General features: G+C 44.9%; 2 protein-coding genes across 2 annotated transcripts; one reads left to right on the top strand and one right to left on the bottom strand.

Annotated features, from left to right (window-relative positions):
- Positions 1 to 227: 227 nt before the first annotated feature.
- On the bottom strand, positions 228 to 2,283 carry Zbtb3 (zinc finger and BTB domain containing 3). The gene has a single exon (XM_051193883.1). The coding sequence runs from the start codon at positions 2,075 to 2,077 to the stop codon at positions 503 to 505; it is 1,575 nt and encodes a 524-aa protein (XP_051049840.1). The 5' UTR covers positions 2,078 to 2,283; the 3' UTR covers positions 228 to 502.
- A 5,734-nt stretch (positions 2,284 to 8,017) lies between these two features.
- Polr2g (RNA polymerase II subunit G) lies at positions 8,018 to 13,201 on the top strand. Its single transcript, XM_051193882.1, has 8 exons — positions 8,018 to 8,075; positions 8,204 to 8,313; positions 9,174 to 9,333; positions 11,800 to 11,850; positions 11,940 to 12,005; positions 12,085 to 12,156; positions 12,702 to 12,735; positions 12,937 to 13,201. Exons 1-8 carry the CDS (start codon positions 8,064 to 8,066, stop codon positions 12,948 to 12,950), a joined length of 519 nt encoding a protein of 172 aa, XP_051049839.1. The 5' UTR covers positions 8,018 to 8,063; the 3' UTR covers positions 12,951 to 13,201.
- The last annotated feature ends 2,144 nt before the right edge of the window (positions 13,202 to 15,345 follow it).

Here is a 15,345-nt window from a genome sequence, read left to right as displayed (position 1 = left end):
TACAGCCCAGAACACACAAGTTCAACTACAGTTAAACCATGTGTAAGATTCCCTATTTGTATTCATTTCCTACATAAGTCTATGCTGCCCTCTCCCTGTTTTTCTTTCTGCCTCATAAGCTTCAGGCCCACATGCTTACCCAATACAGGTGTCAAATAAAAGAACTAGTGGGCAGACTTGAACACATACAGAATTGTGGAATAAACCAGCCAACACCAGTCCAAAGAGATAATTTCACTGCTAGTTTTATGTTCCAGAATGTGGAAGGAGAAGCAGTTATACCTCAGGAAAATCCCCAATGCCCTTGGAAAATCCTGGCTGACGTGCTCTGCCCTTTTAACCTCCTACTTATCAGGCTGGGCAAAGAAAAGAGTATAGACACCTTCAGCTTGGGAAGAACCTCTATTCTGCCACCCCATAGGAATAATGAGATGCCTCCAGCCTTCTCTGTGGCCATCTAACAGTAAGAGCAGGCCTGGCATCAGTTCATGCTCCCCAGATGTTAATTTTTGGGACCAAGTACAAAGTCTTTGGGTGGGCCTCCACCACCAGCGTTCTGTCTCTCTGTTGTCTGGTAGCCAGAGAGAGGCTGCACTCCTAGAATGGAGCTAGCTTCTGGGTCTGGTTTGCTTCGTTTTGCCAGGTCCTCATTGTGAGCCTTTCGGATGTGGCGGTAGAGGTCCCCTGACTGTGTGTAGCTGCGTAGGCAATAGCGGCATTCATACGGTCGCTCTCGTGTGTGCACTGTGGCATGTCGCCGGAGTGTATAAGAACACGAGAAGGTCTTTCCACATGTCTTGCAAGTGGGAACATCTTCTGTAAAACCCCCAAAGCTCCCTGGAGCTGCTTCATACTCAGCAGGAGGGTAAAGTGGCTCATGCAGGGCTGGTGGTGCAGGCAGGGGTGAGGTCACCAAGCCTCGATGATACTGCCCCGAACCTGGCAGCAGATAGTATGGTAGATGAGATTCTGGAGGCAGGAAGTGGTCACTTGGCCCCACCTCCTCTAGTCCTGTTGCCCCTGGCTCCTCAAAAGTGCCTGGCTGTGAAGGCTGTCCCCCATACATTGCACCTCCGGATGGGAACAGTCCTTCAGGTCCCTGAGGCTGTTCCTCTGACAGGTCAGTCTCCTCATCAGAGATCACAATAGCTTCTACTTTCACCTGAACCAGTTCAGCTTCAACTGGGGCTGCAGGCTGGGATAGAACTGGGGCTGGAGCTGGGGGCGGGGCTGGAGCTGGGGGCGGGGCTGGAGCTGGAGGATAGAAGCCTTGCAATGGTCCTCCAGTATCCCTTGGTTCCACCACCCTCAGACTCTCGGGAACCACATCAAGAGGAGTCAAGGGCTCCACTGAAACTACTGGAAGGCCAGAAGAGAAGAAGTTTACAGAAATGGTCTCTGTAGAGCTACTAGGGCTGGCAAGAGAGGCAGAGACATCAGCCACTGGTGGGGGAGGCGCCCGCAGATGTGGTGAGTCAACTTCCATGCTAGGCTGTGTAGTGTCAGCACCACCAGATACTGGTGGCTCATCTGCAGAATGAGCAATAGGTAAGGGAGTGGTTGGACCCTTCCATTCCTCTTTGCTCCAGCGGGCTGACGGCTCAACAGATGCCAGTAAAGGCTGGGGTCCACGAGAACTGCCTGACAAAAACTCCATACTAGCAGGATTGTTTTCCTCTTCCTTCTTGGTACTGTCTGCCTCTGCCAGAGCCCGGGCTTGCAACCGTTGTTTACACACTTTAACGATGTCATTCATGTGCAAGTAGCTGGCAGCTGCCAGCACATCTTCTAAAGGGGTATCCCCCCTAAGGGCCAGCTGGCCAGCATACATAAAGTCCAGAAGCAACCCAAAGGCTGGGGCCGTAACAATCTCATTGTGAATACACACCAGATCCCTCTTGTCCAATTCCCGCTCCTTGTAGAAAAGCTGAAAGAATGGGCTACAGGACGCCAGCACAGCCCGATGGGCCAAGAACTGGATGCTACCAACCATCACAGTGCAGTCACAAAGAAAACCCTGAGACCGTTGCTCCCGCAGGCTCTGAAGCAGCTGCTGACTGTGTTCTGGGAACTCCATAGCACCCCAAGAAGGGAAGGGTGCCCAAGAAAGTTCCCCAACAGTGACTCCCTGGGAAGAAAGGGCAGTGAGTTAGAGCAGGTAACTTCCACAGCAATCTCCACATCAGCCCTTACCTAGGGCTTGCCACCCAAGGCCTCTAGCAACACATGCCACCCCAAACCATGTTTCAGTTAATTGCCCTCCTTTCTCCCAGGTCACACCCAAAGGCCCTGTTGGCCCCGCCCCCTACCTAACCTTAGGGATCGTCCCCGCCCCTATTCGAAAAAGCCCTGCCCCCGGAAGTCCCGCCCCTACCCAGCCTCTGCTTCCTCGGTCCCAGCCGGTGCCATCCAGTGATTCGTCCAACTAGGACTGTCTTTCGCGCCCAAGCTTTCCCGGGCGATGCCTTCACGCCCTGATCCCAGAACTTCCTGTGTTTCTCCCTCTCGCATTCCAGGGATAAGGACTCCCAGCGTAGCAGAGAAAGCTGAGCCCTCACCCACGACCTAGCAGCCACCAGGAAAGCTCCGCCCCTTCCCACCTTCGTTGTCCTAATTGGCTCTAGCTTGCTCTCTTTCGTCGTGGATTGGCTCATCGTGCACTTCCCCGCCCTTCGGTAACCGGCTTCTCCAAATGGGCAGTCTCTGCCATCGTTTAGGCGTCAAGGCTCACGATTGGTTGTTGCTCCTGTCCTAAACTTTTCTTCATCATCCCGCCTTCTTTGCCCCAGAGTCCTCAGGATTGGCTGAATTTCTTCACTCACCTGTTTCGCAGTAGGGAGATTACGCGCCTACTTGCTCCTTGTGTACGGGAGTAAACAGTCCGTTCCTGAGACAGAATTCTTAGAAGGAGAGATACAGTAAACGGGTGCGTAACATGTAGGCCCAGTTCTACACCAGGCTCTGCCGAAACAGTGAGCAGTAAGCCACACCTCTCAAAAGACAACATCAGAGCTTCAAGGCCAGCCTGAACTATGACAGCCTGGAACTAAACCCCAGGTGTAGGTGGTATGCACTTTTAATTCCAGCATTTGGGAAGCAGAGGCAGGCAGAGATCTGTGAGTTAAAAGCCATCCTAGTCAATATAGTGAGTTCCAGGCAGGCCTGAGCTGCACATTGAGCCCCTCAAGATAAATAGTCCAAAGACTGGAGGGGCTCTTCCCTCCCTCCCTCCCTCCCTCCCTCCCTTTCTCCTTTCCTCCCTCCCTTTCTTCCTTCTTTCCTTCCTTCCTTGTAGCTTCTTTTGTGCTTGAAATAGGAAGTACCCATGTAGTCCACTTGCAACCTCACCTGCTGGAACTGTAGGCAGATACCATCACAGCTGTCAAAAGATGGCTACTACTGAAGAAGCTGAAGAAAGCCCCCCCCCCTTTTTCTTTTGAGACAGGATTTCTTTGTAGGTTTGGAGCCTGTCCTGAAACTCACACTGTAAACCAGGATGACCTCGAATTCATTTTTTTTTTTTTTCTTTTAAGACAGGTCCTCACTTAGCATTGGCTATCCTCACAGTTGCTATTGTAACCAAGAATGACCTAGCACTCCTGATCCACTTTCTATTTCCCGAATCCTGGAATTACAGGTGTTTACCTCCACAAACAACTTGAGTAATTTTTTGAGAGTCCTTAGAGTCTCAGAGGACAGTGCTGTGGAGTAGGCGATACCTGTTGCTTGTCTGCCCTGGCAAATGCGTGTTACACAAGGTTTTCAGGAGTGTATCTGCATCACTTTTGTGACATGTAGTACGAAGACTTCAGAAGCAAAGCCAGGAGAACTGTCAAAAGCTCAGGGCAAGCCTGGTTTATAAAGCAAATCCCAGGCTACATAATATGACCCTGTGCCCCCAAAAGAATGACAGTGCATGCCGATTGCTCTGGAACTCGTGCTGTAGACCAAGATGGCCTTGAACTCAGAGATCTGTCTGTTTTTGCTTCCTGAGTGCTGGGATAAAAAGAGTGTGCCATCAACACCCCAAGGATAATCTTAATCTCTCTCTCTTGCTTTCTCTCATACTTGGAATTGAACATTGGGTCTTATTTGCCTTGCTCATACAAAACATGCCCTCTACAACTGTTGTATAGGATGTGCTAAAACAGAGCTTCTCAACCTGGGTGGAAAGCCCTGTGGGGGCCAAATGACTCTTTCACAGGGGTCACATTACATATCTTTTGTATCAGCTATTTTCATTATGATTCCTAACATAGCAAAATTATAGTTATGAAGTCAAAACAAAAATAATTTTTATGGTTGGGGTCACCACAACATCAGAAACATGTCTGGGCAGTGGTGGTGCACGCCTTTAATCCCAGCACTGAGGAGGCAGAAGCAGGCGGATCTCTTTGAGTTAGAGGCCAGCCTGATCTACAGAGCAAGTTCCAGCACAGGCTCCAAAGCTACATAGAGAAACACTGTCTGGGAAAAAAAAATCAAACATGAGGAACATAAAGGATCAAAGCATTAGGGAGGTGGAGAACTACTGTCAACCAAAGGGAAAGAAAGCATTCCACCCTTTGTAATCTTCTAAAATTAGGAAGTAAACAACCTAAAAGCTCCGGGAAGTCCCTGAAACTTTTAAAATGTGTTTGCCCTCTCCTTCCTCAACTTTATATAAATACTGAGTATTGCTCATGTACACTCTCAGATGAGTTGAGATGCCTGGAAGAGGCTAGCAGAAATGCTTGGAAGCATGTCAGACAAACTAAGCTCCCTATATAAGTACCCTCCAGTCTGCCTACCTAGCAGCCTATAGGTTGTTTGATGGGCTCCAGATTTCCAGCTTTGGAAACCATCACCCATGGGACTGGCTTTTGGTGATACAGTTGTGAGTAATTTCTGCTTTTGTAAATAGCCAAGATGTGTTTGTTTATCTAGTTGGAATTTTGTGGTAGCCTTACTTGATTTGTACTTGATTCCTTATCTGGGGGAAAGTAAGGGTTAGTTCAGGTCTCCCCAAAAATATTGTCTTATAAATGTTACTGAGCTACAGATGCTGTAGCTGCAACACCTATTTATTTATTTCTGTTTTTCGAGATAGGGTTTCTCTGTATAGTCTTGGCTGTCCTGGAATTCATTCTGTAGACCCAGCTGGCCTTGAACTCGGAGATCCACTTGCCTCTGCCTCTCATTTGCTGGGATTATAAGGATGTGCCACCACAATAGGTTGGCCTTCTGTACTCTGTACTCCTTTATACAGCACCATGAGAAAAACCAAAGTACATCCTGAAAAATCACCAATGAGTTGCTTACAGAGCATGGATGGGGCTAATTACAGGAGTATGGGACTAAACTGGAAAGTCTTCACCAGGGATTTATCCCTTCACCCAGTATTGATGCTGATATTGTAGAATATTATTTTAAGGTGCGTTACATTTGTTTATGTTGTGGAGCATTTGTTAAGTGATGTAAAGATGTGTTGCTTTTGTTTATGCTGCATTTGTTTAACTCTCTGAAACTTTGGTTCTTTGCCTGTCTAAAACACCTGATGGTCTAATAAAAAGCTGAATGGCCAATAATAAGGCAGGAGAAAGAATAGGTGGGGCTGGCTGGCAGAGAGGATAAATAGGAGGACAAATCTAGGACAAAAAAAAAAAAAAAAAAAAAAAAAAGGAGCAAGATAGAACAAGGAGAAGAGGCCTTCAAAGACCAGCCACCCAACTACCCACAGAGTAAGAGTGAAAGAAAGATACATAGAAGGAGGAAAATGTAAAAGCTGAGAGGCAAAAGATAGAATAATTTAAGAAAAGCTGGCAAGAAACAAGCCAAGTTAAGGCCAGGCATTTGTAAGAAAGAGGAAGACTCTGCGTGATTTTCTGTGAGCTGGGTGGTGGAGCTTCCAGAAGAAACAGAAAAGAGCCAAAGAATAAAAAGTCAACCAACTACATTCTTTGTCTTAATTTTTTTTAAACCTTTAAAAAGTTTTTAACTTTCTCTGTAGTTCTGGCTGTCCTGGAACTTGCTTTCTCATTCTGTAGACGGCTGGCTTTGAACTGAGAGATCTGTCTGCTGGTTCTGGGATTAAAGGCATGCCCCCTCCCACCTGCCTTTTAACCTTTATTTTTATTTTATGTGCAAGGGTGTTCTGCCTGCATGTATGTCTGTATACCACAAGGGGTCAATGTCCAATAAGGGCAGAGAAGACATTGGATACTCCAGGACTAAAATTATAAGGAGTTGAGCCACCATGTTTGTTCTGGAAATCAAACCTGGATCCTTTGAAATAATAACCAATTCTCTTAACTGTTGAGCAATCTCTCCAGCAACCTAACGTTTATTTTTATTTTCTGTGCATGGATATTCTGCCTGCATGTATCTCTGTGCACCACTTGCATGCAGTGCTGAAGGGAGCTGGAAGAGGGTGTCAAATCCCCTGGAATTAGAGTTACAGAAGGTTGTGAGCCACCCTGTGGGTGCTGGGAATTGAACCCTGGATCTCTGCAAGAGCAGCAAGTGTTCTTAACTACTGAGCCATTTCTTAAGCCCCTAAAATGAAATTAAAAGTTTAAGATTTCTTTAAATGTGTGCATAAATCACACACACACACACACACACAAAGCACATGGACACCTGGTGCCCAAGGAAGTCAGAAGAGGGCATCTGATCCTCTGGAATTGAAGTTACAAATGTCTGTGAGCTGAGAATCAAACCTGGGTCTTCTGTAAAAGCAACAGATGTTCTTTTTCATTTGTTTGTTTTTCCCATTTATTATGTATACAGTGGTCTGTCTGCCTGTATCCCTGAAGGCTTGAAGAGAGTAACAGATCTCATTATAAATGGTTGTGAGCCACCATGTGTTTTCTGGAATTGAACTTGGGACCGCTGGAAGAGCAGCCAGTATTCTTAGCCTCTGAATAATCTCTCCAGCCCTGTTTTTGTTTTTCAAGACAAGGTTTTTCTGGCTGCCCAGGAACTCACTTTGTAGACTGGGTTGGCTTTGAACTCACATAGATCTGCCTCCTCAGTGCTGGTACCAAAGACAAGTGGCATCACCTCCTAGAGTAACAAATAATGTTTTCACTGAGCCATATCTCCAGCCCTGCAAAATCAATTTATTTTTAAATTATGTTTTATTAATTTATTTTTGGTGGGATGTCAGAGGGGATGTGAGAATCATTTGCCTCTTCCACCAAGTAGGTCTCAGGGATTGAACTCAGGTTGATACACTGGACAAGACCTTTACCCCCAGAGACGTTTCCCAGACCTGCAAAATTAAAATTTAAAACCAGGCGGTGGTGGCAGATAGCCAGAGCTGTTGCACATAGAAACCCGTTTTTAAAACACAAAATAATAAATAAGTCGATAAATAATTTTTAAAAAGTGGTCTTTAAATATTTGCTGAATGAATATACTTAGCTTTTTCTTTTTTCTTTTTTTTAATTGAGACAGGATTTTTCTGTGTAGCCCTGGCTATCCTGGACTTTTTGCTTTTTAAGGCACTTGATTTTCCCTTCTTTCAATAATGATGTTTTGCAGTTATTGGTTTGTTTGTTTGTTTACACATGGTTTCTCTGTGTAGCTTTGGAGCCTGTTCTGGATCTCGATCTGTAGACCAGGCTGGGCTCACAGAGATCCCCACCTACGTGTGCCTTTGGCAGTGCTCGAACTAAATAAAGGTGGGCGCCACCAATGCCCAGCTTGTTGTTTTAAGACTCAGTGCGTACACCAGGGCAGCCTCAAATTCACAGAGATATGTCAGCCTCTACTGGGTTTACAGGGGTGCAGCACCAAGCCAGGCCTATAATAGACTACATTTGTGTTTGTTTGTTTTGGTTTTACAGGACAGTTTTCTCTGTGTAGTCACAGCTCTCCTGGAACTTGCTTTATGTAGATGAGAAGTCTGAGACCAGATGGACCGGCTTCAGGAGCGGAGCTTCAGGGATCCCTGCCCAGAACGATAGGCTGGGTCAGATCCTCGGAAGCGAATAGGAAGCAGGGGTGGGACATCTGCAAGTGCTTCCGGTGATGTTGCCAGTAAAGAGTTCGGTACTCTGGTGTCCTAACTTCTGCTGAAGATGTTTTATCACGTGAGCTGGACTCCGAGTGGCGGCGAGGGCTAGGGCAGAAGGAGCCTGGGGACCGGGAAGGGCCGGCCGGCCAGTCTCCCTTTGTTCTCAATGTGGCAGGCCGAGTCTACATTTCCCTTTCTCTACAGATTTCCCTGGAGCACGAGATCCTGCTGCACCCACGCTACTTCGGTCCCAACTTACTCAACACGGTGAAGCAGAAGCTCTTCACCGAGGTGGAGGGGACCTGCACCGGGAAGTGAGTGTCGCCCCCACCGTGGTGGAGAGTGCTGGATGCATGCTCAATGACTCTAACCTGCAACCCCCTACCCAATTACTCCTACTCTCAGGGGCTTGTCACTCATTCTGAGGAACCGTTTCACACCCTTCCAGGCACCTGTGGTAGCCAGTGTTTGTCTGCTTTGGGCCCTCTGCAAAGTTGGATAACAAAATTTCCATCCTTTATGTGTGCGCAGGCAGTTATTGTGCAAATGTTTTTGGTTAACCGCCTGGCCTCTAACTCAGAGATCTGCCTGCCTGTCAGTGCTGGAATTAAAAGGCTTGTGTCATCAGACTCCCAGCCTCATTTTTGTTTTTTAAGATTTATTTATTATGTACACAGTGCTCTGTTCTTCTTGCATGTACAGCAGCAGAGGAGGATTCCACATCTCATTATAGACGGTTGTGAGCCACCATATGGTTGCTGGAAATTGAATTGATGACCCCTAGAAAAGCAGCCAAAACTCTTAACTGCTGAGCCATCTCTCCAGCCCTCTCTTGTTTGTAGTTTTTTGAAAGACCTGTTTTCACCGTGTTGTCTCAGGCCGGCCTGCAATTCTCCTGCCTTATCCTCCTTAGTACTGAGATAATAGGTGTATGTTAACATGTCTGGTCCTTCTTGAACATTTACTGTACAATTCAGAGAGCATCATTTGCTCCTACAGGTATTGATCTGTGTCCTGTCCTTCTCTGAGGAGAGGGTCCATCTCTTTCTCCCTCTCTCTCACAGACACACACACACACACAAACACACATGCACACACAGTCCCTCTCCTGTTGCTGATGGCTTTTTGGAGGACCTTCACATGCAATACCTATGTTGCTTTATCTTTCTTGCAGGTATGGCTTTGTAATCGCTGTCACCACCATCGACAATATTGGTGCTGGTGTGATCCAGCCAGGGCGAGGTTTTGTTCTTTATCCAGTTAAGTACAAGGCTATTGTTTTCCGGCCCTTTAAAGGTGAAGTAGTGGATGCAGTGGTCACTCAGGTCAACAAGGTAAGATCATCCATAGGAAGGCTGTGGATAGTTCTTACTAATCGTTTTTAAGTCTTTTGTTGTTGTTGTTGTTGTTAAATTTTATTTATTTATTTATTTATTTATTTATTTAGACAGGGTTTCAATACATAGCCCTGGTTGTCCTGGAACTCTATCCGTATACCATGCTGGCCTCAAACTGTTGCTTCTGCCTCCTGAGTACTTGTATTAAAAGTGTGAGCCACCATGTCTGCCTGATAAGTTTGTTTTTTAATTATTTGTATTTGTGTTTTATCTGTGAGTAAGTATGTGCCCATGAATGCTGGTACCTTCAGAGGCTTTTTGGATTTCAGGTTCCCTTAGAGCTGGATTGTGAGCTCCCAGATATATGGGTGCTAAGAACTAAACGTGGGTCCTCTGCAAAAGCTGTATGCATTCTTAAAGTTTTGGTTTTGAGCCTAACCTTTAGAAGTTGAGCCATGGTGACTCGGCCTTTTGGCTAAGATTAAGTGTAGAGGTTGAGCCTTAGGGTCATTGTTTGGCCCTTCAGTTTCCTTACCTGTCAAGTAATATTCCCCATCTAATGTGGGGTCCTGTTGATTAAAAGCAACAGTCACGCTATGATAGAAGTCGTTATTGAGTAGTTATGGTGGGACTGATAATGTGCAAACTCTACTCTAACTTTTTCTTTCTCCACTTCCCTTGTACTCATAATTGAGGATTAACCCTAAGGCCTTAAATTGCTAGGCAAGTACTCTACCATCCTGCTAAATTCTCAACCTTAAGACTTTCATTTTTGGATCAAGCTGGCCTTAAACATACAGAAATTTGCCAGCTTCTGTCTCCCAAGTGGTGGAGTTAAAGGCTTGTCACCATGCCTTTTTTTAAAGACTATTTATTTGTTATATATACAGTGTTCTGTCTGCATATATGCCTGTAGGCCGGAAGAGGGCACCAGATCTCTTTGCAGATGGTTGCTGGGAATTGAACTTAGGACCTCTGGAAGCTCAGCCAGTGCACTTTACCTCTGAGCCATCTCTTTAACCCCTACCATGCCCTTTTTTGTTGTTGTTGTTGTTTAATGTGTATGAGTGTTTTGTTTGCATGTGTGCCTGGGTACCACATGAAGGCCAGAAGAGAGTACTGGATCTCATGGAACTGGAGTTAACAGTAGGTTGGAAGCTCCTAAGTGGTGGGTTCTGGGAATCAAACCTGGATCCTTTGGAACAACGAGTGCCCTCAACTACTTGAGTCATTGCTCCATTGTTCTCCTCAGCTCTTTTCAAAATAAAAGCTGAGGCTAGAAGGGCTGGTATGGTGCTTTAAGCCTATAATCTAAACATTTGGAAAGCTGAAGTACTGTTGATGAAAGTTTTAATCCAGCCTGGCCTATAGAGATGAGACTGTCTCAAACAAAATAAGGATCTGGGGTATTGTTCAGGGGGTAATATGCTTCCTGTGTAGGCATGGAGATCTGAGGTCTGATCCTCATTACCCTTGTAAAATTCAGACTTAGTAGTATTAGTAACATGAGCTTGTAATCCTCCATACTTAGGAGGCTTAGACAGGGATCACAAGTTCGAGGCCTGCCTGGACTATAAAGTGAATGCAAGTGAGTGCAAGTTAGTGATACCCTGTCCTAACCTTAAAAGTTCAGTTTTTTGAAAGTGAATGGTTATAGCTTAGTGGTTCAGAGCACTGGGTGCTTTTCTAGAGGACCTGAGTGTGATTTCCAGCACCCACACATTGGCTCACAGTGTAGGATCTAAGACCCTCTTTTCCCCTCCATGGTTGCTGCAAGCAGGCAGAATAGTCACACACATAAAAATAATGAAAAATAAAATAGAAATGTAAAGATGTGGGATATTTGTGCCCTGTGAGATACATTGCTGTGATCAGTGTAATAAAAAGTTGAATGGCCAGTAGCTGGGCAGGGAGGATAGTTGGGATTTCTGGGGGAAGAGGGGAAGAAGAGGAGGATGTAGGCACTCAAATTATGCCAGCAAGATGGCAACAAGACATGGAGGGAGCCTGACATACAGAATGAAAGGAAGGTAAAAATACACATGGTAGAATGTAGATTAAAAGAAATAGGTTAATTTAATAACTTATAAGAACTAATTAAAAACAAGCCTAAAAGCCAGGAAGTGGTGGCACATACATGCCTTTAATCTTAGCACTTGGAAGGCGGGGTGGGAGTGGGTGGGTGGGTGTGGATCTCTATGAGTTTGAGGCCAGCCTGGTCTACATAGTGAGTTCCAGGACAGCCAGTACTGTTATACAGAGAAACCTCATCTTGAAAAAGCAAAACAAAACAAAAGGAATGAAAGGTTACAGTGAGAGAGAGAGAGAGAGAGAAAGAGAGAGAGAGGTGAAAACAAATGCTGCAATTCAGACTATGATACATGAATAATATGATTAGACATCAGATAAAGGTGGGAAAATTAGTTCCTGAACGCCTTTGAAGTGTGATTATCTTCCTCCTAGGTTGGACTTTTCACAGAAATTGGGCCCATGTCTTGTTTCATCTCTAGACATGTAAGTCTGGACACACTGGGTGGGGCCGGGGACTATCAGCTCCTGACAAAGTGTTTGAAATGCTAATCCTCATGCTGTTTTCCTTCTAGTCCATCCCATCAGAGATGGAGTTTGATCCAAACTCCAACCCACCTTGTTACAAGACAATGGATGAGGTGAGTGAGGAGAAGAGGCTAAGATGCTGAAAGTGTGGGCCTGTGATTGCTTGAGTGCACTGTTCTCTCCATCCCATAGGACATTGTGATTCAGCAGGATGACGAGATCCGCTTGAAGATTGTGGGGACACGTGTGGACAAGAATGACATTGTGAGTGTCTTCCCTCGCTTCTGGCTTGTACTAGGCAGGCCTGGAGCTATTATTTGGTTGCTTGCTTGGTTGTTTTTTAGACAGGGACTGGCCTTGAACTTGTGCTCCTCCTGCCTCAGCTTTCCAAGTGGTAGGGTTAGAAATAGGCCAGTACCATCTTTCCCAGCTGAGAGCTGCTAATTTCTTCTTTTCTTTTTTAAAAATTTACTGTTTTAGTATTTTTAAAAAGCTTTATTATTTGTGTGGATGCATATACTCACCATAGTGTGACACTCAGTCAGCTTTCAGGTTCTCTCCTGCTGTTGTATGTTCTGGGGATAGAACTCAGGTCATCAGGCTCATGTAGTAAGCTCTTTTACCATCTGAGCCATTCCACTGGCCCAAGAACTATTTATTTCTTGCCATCCATGGTTGTTTGGGGTTTCTGTGCTATTTTTCCATGAGAAGGGGATGGGTGGCAGAAGGCTTGGAATGGGGGTGGGAGTGGGTAGATGGAATCCATGCTTATCTTGGCCTACCTTCCCTTTTTACCATTCTTCCTACAGTTTGCTATTGGCTCTCTGATGGATGATTACTTGGGTGAGTGTCTGTCATGGGTGCTGGGTCTGTTCCCTGAAGAAGATGTGTCTGTAGGATTTAATGCTCCAGTTAGAGACATAAGACGTTTTCATCTTATTCTCTTGGAAGTCCAAGACATATATGTCCTCAGGGTGGGAAATCTGTGGTTTTGGCTGCTGGAGTGCTCAGTGTCTAACTGATTTGTCTTTCCTGATTTCATAGGCCTTGTGAGCTGAGTAAGGAGCCTCCAGCCTTTTTTGGTCCTGCTGTAGAGAATGTGACTTTCCTACTTGGTACATTGTCTAGAGGTTCAGTCTGGACACTGTTAGGGAAGCAAGGAAGGTCCCTTGTCCTCAGAAGACTGTGGGTACTTTTTCGAACTGAGCTGTTCTCAGACTTTTTACTGTGTTCTAATCATAAACGATTTTTGGTTCTCATGGAAATGTTGTTTTCTCTTGGTAGGAATAAAAGCTTTATTATTACCGTGTTATTTATTTGCTTTTGAGATGAGTTCTCATATAACCTATGCTAGTCTTGACCCACTGTGTATCCTAGGCTGACTTTGAATTCCAAGTATAAGGATTGCTAATGTACAAGATCATTCCTGGTTTATTTTAAGGGCCCATGGGGCCAGTAGCTCAAGGATTGCATCTTAAGCATAATATGGTCCCAATATTTTGAGGTTCAGAAACTAAGAGCTGATGTTGCTGTGTGTGGTGACTCCTGTCTTTAACATTAGCTCTAGGGAGGCAGAGACAATCAGATATACAAGAGTTCCATGCCAGCTAGGGCTACACAGTGAGACCCTGTCTCAACAACAACAACAATAATAAAGTAAATATTATGGGAGATTCTTGGCCTGGCAGGGTCCCTTTGATGCTTCAGCCCCAAATAGGCACACAAAGACTTATATTAATTATGAAACTCTTGGCTGATGACTAGGGCTTCTTATTGGCTAGCTCTGTCTTAATTATTAACCCATTTCTATTCATCTAAGCATTTTTGCGTTGTCTTACCTTACTGGAGAAAGGTCAGGACCTGCTACTCCTTTGGCAGGCTACATAGTGACTGCTTTTACCTACCTTTCCAAGAATTCTCCTCTTCTCCTAGTCTTGCCTATCTTGTTGCCTTATTGGCCAACAATGTTTTATTCATCAACCAATAAGAGATAGGTATATACAAAAGACAACCCCCACCATAAATACATTAATAAATAAAAGGCTGAAGCATCCAGAATGATGTCAATACATGATAAAAGAAAGGCACTATAATATGGTTCCCTTTCCCTTGTCTATCACAACTCCTGGACAAAGGTTCTGTAGTTTCTCATCACCCTTCATGTTGTATTTTATATTTAAAATGTTCCTAATTGGAACTAGGTGTAAGCCCACTTGACATAGTGAGATTCTGCCTCAAAAAACAAGTCAAAATGATCTTTTTTTTTTTTTTTTTTTTTCAAGATAGGGTTTCTCTGTATAGTCCTAGCTGTCCTGGAACGTTCTCTGTATACCAGGCTGGCCTCAAACTGCCTCTGCTTCCCGAGTGCTGTGATCAAAGTTGGGAGCTACCACTGCCTAGCTCATTGCCCCCCCTCCCTTTCACCTCCATTTGTTAGACAAGGTCTCAATGTATAGTTCTAGTTGACCTAGAACTCCCAGAGATTTGCCTGTTTCTGCCTTCTGAACGCTGAGATTAAAGACTGCTACTGTGCCTGGCTTTGATCAGTACTAGGGAAGCCAGAAAGTAGAATGTCATTTTGTTGTTGTTTTTAAGTATTTTTATTATCCTTTTTGATATTTATGTGTGTATGTCTGCATGAGTCCGGGTTCCTGCAGAGGGGAGTCCCCTGGAGCTGAAGTTGGAGGTGGTTGTGAGCCACTGAAATGCATGTTTCGGTAGAGTAGTAAGTGCTTTTAACTACTAAGCCATTTTTCCACCCCCATGAAAGTTAGCACCTCGTGAATTGGCTCCAAGATAATCAGAGTGCTTTTGTGCCCAAAACATACAGATTCCTTTAACACATTATGTCATAGCAATTCCATTAAATAGACTTATCATGCTTTATAACCTTGGGAACTCATTAGAGAGGTGAACTAATGTGTCTAAGAGCACATAGCTAATGATAACAATGGAACTATGGATTTTTGGGTTTGAGATAGGATCCCACATTGAAACTCAGGCTGGCTTTGAACAGATTATCTTGCCTCAACCTCCCAAGGCTGTAATTATATAAATGCACCAACATGCCTGGCAAGTATCTGAACTACAGTTTCTCTGTGTAGCCTTGGCTGTCTTGGAACTCACTCTGTAGGTCAGGCTGGCCTTGAACTCAGAGATCTGCTTGCCTCTTGCCTCCCAAGTACTGGGAAGGTGTGTGCTGCTGCCACCACCTGGTTGAAATAAAGTAATTTGATCTTTGCAAGCACTGTCTCTGGGGAGTGAGAGGATGATTCTGTGCTGGGGACCAGACTGATAGAAATGGGATTTAATGGGAGATACCACCAAAGCTAGAGTAGTGGGAATTCAAAGATTGCACCTGACATAACGTGTCCCCAATGTTAACTAGGAAGGAAGGGAGGAATAAAAAGCTCTTTACAGGGTTTAATGGAAATCTCTTAGGTCTGACAGGTG

This window comes from Phodopus roborovskii, unplaced genomic scaffold (assembly GCF_943737965.1).
Source record: "Phodopus roborovskii unplaced genomic scaffold, PHOROB, whole genome shotgun sequence".
Classification (NCBI taxonomy): Eukaryota; Metazoa; Chordata; class Mammalia; order Rodentia; family Cricetidae; genus Phodopus; species Phodopus roborovskii.
Note: the sequence above shows the minus strand (reverse complement) of the source record. Positions and strands in the feature narration are given on the sequence as shown.